General features: G+C 37.3%; 1 protein-coding gene across 1 annotated transcript; it reads left to right on the forward strand.

Annotated features, from left to right (window-relative positions):
* The first annotated feature begins 356 nt into the window (after positions 1-356).
* On the forward strand, positions 357-6228 carry LOC307007331 (uncharacterized protein). The gene is made up of 3 exons (XM_079629232.1): positions 357-1084; positions 3937-4258; positions 5120-6228. Exons 1-3 carry the CDS (start codon positions 574-576, stop codon positions 5442-5444), a joined length of 1158 nt encoding a protein of 385 aa, XP_079485358.1. The 5' UTR covers positions 357-573; the 3' UTR covers positions 5445-6228.
* Positions 6229-6608: the final 380 nt, after the last annotated feature.

Below are 6608 nucleotides of genomic sequence, written 5' to 3' on the forward strand. Positions count from 1 at the left end.
CAATTCAGTCAACTTTGGCATCTGCAAAATGAATTGGGCTCTAAGGGTTCACGTTCATCTGAGCAACATTGCAGGAAAATAAATGTAGATTTACCTGGATTTCTGGATAATGTCCCTGATATCCTTTAACTTTATTGTTGACCACTCTTAGCACCCTTATTGAAGGGTTTGGCTCTTCTTAATTTGGTTACTGAACTACAGTAGTGTCCAAAAGTCATGTCCGGAGGGGATATTACAATTTAATGACCCTACAAGTTTGATTAAACAAAAATATGAGGATTTTATTATATTAGGGAAGAAGAACAAAACACTAAATATGGTTAATATATTTATCTGGCAAAAAAAATTTAATACAAACGCATAATACACAATGAAAGCACCTAATTATTATTACTGTGTATTGAAATAAGTGAACGATTTGTGATTATATTTCATGTTCTGCCGCTAGAGGGCTGCCGCGGCCCGTCAGTCTGAGCCAATCAGAAAGTTCAGAACGAGTGACGTACATACGTCATGCACTTGCAGGCCTGCGTGATGCGCGAGTGTAGAATCAACTGATGGTTGTTTGAGTCAATGAACCCCCTAACGTTACGTGATTCCCCAAGGTTTCCACGCCGCGAAATGTATGAAGAAATGTCAGTAGAGAGAAACTGGACGGACACCGAGACGAGGGCGCTGCTGTACATCCGACAGGACGAAGAAATCAGTAGGCAAATCAGCGGGACCGTTCGCGATTCTCTTATTTACGCCGAAATATCGAGGCTCCTTCGGGCGCAGGGCATCCACAGAACCAAGCGGCAGGTCACCACCAAACTGAAAACACTCAAGCAGAAGTTCCTGAAAATCCACGAGCATCACAAAAACACCGGGCACGGCAGAGTGTACTGGAATTATTATGATCTCTGCAAGTCTATATGGGGCTGCAACCGCCCTACGAACACTTTAACACTTCATAATAATGTGAAACTCGAAGAGCCCCAGAGTACATCCATCGAGGACGCGCGGAATGAGAGCAGGAGCACATCCACTGACATCGACGTGTCCGTCAGTCATGACGCGGAGACGGAGGACATGATGACAGGAGGTGCGTTGATGCACTGCATGTTAAATACTGCGCAGTCTAGACAGTATGCTAGATAATGCGCACTATACACTGCATTTCGCTTACTACACAACCTGTGAAACAGAGCTGTGCAATGATAAACTATGCAAACAGTGTGCAATTATAAACATGACAAACACTGAATATAAAGTATTGTGCAAAAGTCTTAGGCACGTTAGTATTTTCACCAAAAATAAATAAATATGCTTTAAGCTAGTTAACGTTATTTATATATTTTGCAGTAGTGTGTCAGTAGGAAATATCAGTTTACATTTCCAAACATTCCTTTCGCCATTAATTATAATTATCCAATGATATTTTTGTTTGCACAAGGAGTCGGACAACCAGCTGGTGTGATCTGATCTCACCATCCTCCAGTCCGTCTGTGATTACATGAAGAAACAGAAAAACCCGAGACAGATTAAACCCAGAAGAAGTGCAGCAACATCTCCAAGAGCTTGAAGAAACCTTCCTGCAAAGCTACCTGAAAAACTATGTGCACGTTTATTTAGGATAAAAGCTGTTTTAAACGCAAAGGGTGCACGCACCAAATATTGATTTGATTTAGTTGATAGAAGTTAATTGATAAATACAATCTATTAGATAGTGACATTATTTTTAAAGCATCCTAACTTTACAGCATTTTTACACAAGTGCCTAAAACTTTTCACAGTAACGTTACTGTAGCTTTGCAGGGAGGTTTCTTCAAGTGTCATGGAGATGTTGCTGCAGTTCTTCTGGGTTTAGTCTGTCTCAGTTTTTTCTGTTTCTTCATGTAATCCCGGACGGATGATGATGGTGAGATCAGATCATACCGGCTGCTGTCAGACTCTTTGTGCGTACAAAAATCTCACTGGATTATTGCAATTAATGGCAAAAGGAATGTTTGGAAATGTAAACTGATATTTTCTTATTGCACACTACAGAAAAAGATATAGCCTAGTCAAGTCAAGTCACCTTTATTTATATAGCGCTTTTTACAATACAGATTGTATCAAACTTACAATAAAGATTGCCTACAGCAAAATATAACCATTATTATTTTGTTTTGGATGAAAATACTACTACTAATAATAATAATAATAAGTTTATTTTATATAGCGCCTTTCTAAAGACTCAAGGTCGCTTTACAATAAATTACAAAAACACATGACATAGAAACATGACATAAAAACATGACCTTACTTGGATGTTAATTTGGCTATTTTATGTGCAATACGGTTTATTTACATTTTTAATTGCCCAAATAAATAATAATTGAAGGGGAGGCTGTGTTTTACGTACAATGCTAGCTTTATACTTCCTAATGCATAGCGTACACTTAGTAATGTGCACAAAGTTGTTCAAAATAGTTTGTAATCAAGTATGCATGCTTGCAGTATGCTGTCTGGTTGTCATACGACCTCTTTTGCATGTTTAATTCCTCAAGTAGTGTCCAGTTATTATTATCACCTCAGATATAAATAGGGTTGCAGAATTCTGGGAGTTTTGAAAGTTTAAAACTTTCCATGGGAATTAATGGGAATAAACTGGACATTTGCAAAATTGCAGGTCAGCCTATAACAGGGATGTAGTTGGAAAAACCATCTTAAACCAACCAGATTTAATGCAAATTCAGTTGAATTTCCTCAATCACATGCACACTACTTCCTGCAGAGCTCTTGAGGCCACACCCCCTGCATGCGCTGTGCATTCCTCCATCACATGCTCAGATCATTTCTAGACTCCTGCACAGACACTACAGCAGGACTATTGAAGCCACACTACTTCATTTGAGCCCAAGGACTACATCAAGTCAAGTAAGTTTTGATGACATTACCAGGGTAAACATATTTGTAACTTAAAGTTAAACTATCAAATACGAAATCAAAATGTGTTTATACAGTAGCTAGCTAGCCAGCCAGTAAATCAGATATGCTAAATGTAAGCTAGCTAATACAGTTTCATTGACGATTGAAGAGGCTAGCTATACACTTCTGCATGGCGTTGCATTAGTTTTCATTACAAGCTTTTTTCTAATCTTGTTCTACAGAACAATGCCACGTGCGCCATCTGATGTTTGGATACATTTCACCTCAGCCAATGTAGAAGGAAAGGATGTGTACATTTGCAAATACTGTGCAAAGACCTATGCTAAGAATGCCACAAAAATGCAGCAGCATATAGTCAAGTGCCTAAAGCTTCCCCAGGGCTCAAAACATGCAACCCCCCCAGGCAAGAGCTCCTCTGCTTCCATTCAAAGGGGAAATGAGTCCGATTCAGACAGATCCTGGTCACTCTGCAATCAAAATGTTTATATTTATGTTTGTTTATGATATAGTTTGTATACATTTCCCTACATTTCCAATGATTTACTGTAAATTCCCATTAAGTTTCCAACTTGGAAGATTTCCAAAATTCCCCTGCTTAACTTCCCATGGAAAGTTTCCAAAAATGTACCCTATATATAAAAAGGTTATTTTGTGTTTTGAATAGAAATATAAACACAATTCTTTTGAAAAAATAAAGTTTTGCAAATCGGTTTGAAATTAATAATACTAATAGTAATAAAAAAAGATCTGATTGATTTGGGTTTCCCATAAAGCCAGTCATTTTTTAAATAAAATGTAAAAATAAATCAAAATAAAATGCTTACCCCAAAATATTTTATTGGTTTGACAGCATGTCATGTGGCCATTAATTGACATCAGAGAACACTGAATATGCAAATATATTGTTTCTTTTTTTAAATATTAGCCTAAAATCTCAGAGGGAAATTCAAAGGACAAAAAAACGTTTGTGAATCATGATGTTCATTCGTAACAGACTGTTGTGTTGTGTGCTCTTATTTTTAGCTTTCGCTCAACCTGCGAGGAAGAAGGCCAAAAAACATCCAATTACTGGCTCAGTACGACATCAAGAAGCTCTCCATGTGCAGAACCAGAGGGAGTATGAGGAACGTCTGCGGAGGGAAGCCCGAGAGGAGCAGAAGGAGGAACAGGCGAGTCTGATGGCCATGTGGAAGGAGATGATGGAGTTTCAAGGGAACCTCTTGAGGGAGTTTATCCACCGGCCGGCCCTGCCTTCACATCCGTCTTACCACAGACACGCTCATCACAACCAAGGACACTCTACGTTTCCGAGCACAAGCTACATGACTCCGTACGCTTCTCCAGGGTATGACCACAGAACTCTGCTGTCCTGTTTTCATTTCTAATCATGTCCAACTTTCTAAATGTAAGCATTCAACATGATCATTTAGTGTTGTCAAGAATATTGATAATTTGATATGTAGCGATACTGAAATATCCAATGCTTTTCTGCAGTATCGATACACCGATACCAGCAGCATGTAGGGCCCTATAATTTCCGTGATCATGGAATCGCGGAATTGGCAAATTAACGTGGAATCTAGTGTTAACGCGGAATTCCGTGGAATTTTACATATTTGGAATGAAATTCTGTTTTTGTGTGAGAGAAGAACGTATGTCTGGGGAAAATGCAGACCGGGAGAAGCAAATCTGAGCGACACAACCCCTCCCGTCATTTCTGATCGGGGGATCACTTCAGTCGCAAGACATTTATAATGCTTCAAAATATTTCTATTAGAAATAAATGTTGTTCTTTTAAACTTTCTATTCATCAAAGAATCCTGAAAAAATCCACAAAAACTATTAACTGTTTTCTACATTGACAAGAACCATTATAAATAATTGAGCACTTGTAATAATTAAGCAGTAAATCAGCATTATACTGATTTCTGAAGGATCATGTGACACTGAAGAATAATGAAGAGTAATGATGCTGAAAATTCAATGTTGTGTCACAAGAATAAATTACATTTTAAAATATTTAAATAGAAAAAAGTTATTTTAAATTGTAATAATATATCACAAACTGTATTTTTTGCTCATATAAATTCAGCATCGGTGAGAAAATAACATCGGGTTTGGAATAACATTAGGGTGACAGAATTTCCATGTGTAATATATTTGCCAATCACCGTTTTGCTAATTTAACAGCTTTGTCCTCTCACAGAGCTGAAACTGAGAATGAAAGCGCAATCTCACAGGAGGAAGATGAGGAGGAGGAGGAAGAGGAGAAATACATTATTCCAGCTGAGATTGCACCGGTGTTGGACGCTCAGCCAGTTAACAGTGCAAATGACAGCCAATCAAACACCACAGAGACCGTTTCAGCTCCGCCTACGCAATCAGCAGGAAAGAGCGATCTGGAGATGTGTGTGCTGCGCAGACAGGAACGAGTCCTACAGCTTCAGGAAGAGTACTATTCACTCAAAATCAAGCATCTGAAAGACAAGATGGCCAGGGATCCAGGACAGAATGATAAAGAGGAGTGCTAACAGTTTGCTTGATTGGCCAAAAAGCTTGCTTTGCAAATGTAGATGTTCTTAGCTGGACTGTGCCTGTGTATTTAAATGCATCTCATGTTCCTTTACACATTTGTACTCCATATGACATATTTTGGCCTGTAGATGGCAAGGTGGTTACTTCATATTTGCTCTGGTGTTGTCACTAGACACATCTAAGAGAGATTTACAGGCAGGTCTTGTTTATTCTTTAAACATATTAATATTTTTATATTTATTCACTTAATGGCAGTTTACTACCAGCTGTTGGTTTTTGGGACATTATTTTGCCTTTGAAATCAAAATTGTCCCCATTTACTTGTTCTAAACGATTCATTGATTTATGTTATGTTACACCCACATTTTCACAATCAATTCCCAATAGATAACAGTCTTGCTCTACCTCGTTTAAAGTTCTGTTTGACACAATACAGCATTAAAGTTGGTTGTACTGTAAATGCAGTTTATTTTTTGCAAGACTGTGCTCCTAACATAACGTATGTATGTTACCATCATTTTTCATTAAATGATTCATCAAAATCGAATATTCAAAAAACTAAATCAAAAGCAAGGTCATTTTCATAGAAATTGTTTAAAGCAGAGATTCCTAAACAGTTTTTGTCAGTCAAGCCCCAGGCAAAATATTTTCTTGAAGTACCCTCTGAGATTTTAAGTTAATATTTCAATAATTTATTAACACATTTGCAAGTTCACAGTTCTGTGATTTTATTTTTATTTTAACAAATAAAAAATGATCGATTTTTATATGATCTTTATATGATCGATTTTTATTTAAAAGTTATTTATTTAAAAATGAATTAATTTGCTTTTCATTATCACACAAACCCCTGCATTTCCTTAGTCACCATATAACTATTGAATATTGTAGTATTTATTATAAATTATTTATCCTTTCACATAACTTTTTTTTAAATCACGTTCCCTCGTAAACTTTAATCAAAATAACTTCCCTCTTCTCTGATGACGTGTTTCCTGGCGCGAGGGCGGGGCAACCTGTCACTCACATGAGATCTACCAATAGCAAACCACAACCATCCAATCAATTCCTCATGGACAAAATCAAGCCCCGCCCTACATTTGTTATTAAAGATAAAACTTTTTTTTTTAAATAATCTATGGTTCCAAACCCTTTGGGTC

Source organism: Phoxinus phoxinus (genome assembly GCF_949152265.1).
Source record: "Phoxinus phoxinus genome assembly, chromosome: 11".
Lineage (NCBI taxonomy): Eukaryota > Metazoa > Chordata > Actinopteri > Cypriniformes > Leuciscidae > Phoxinus > Phoxinus phoxinus.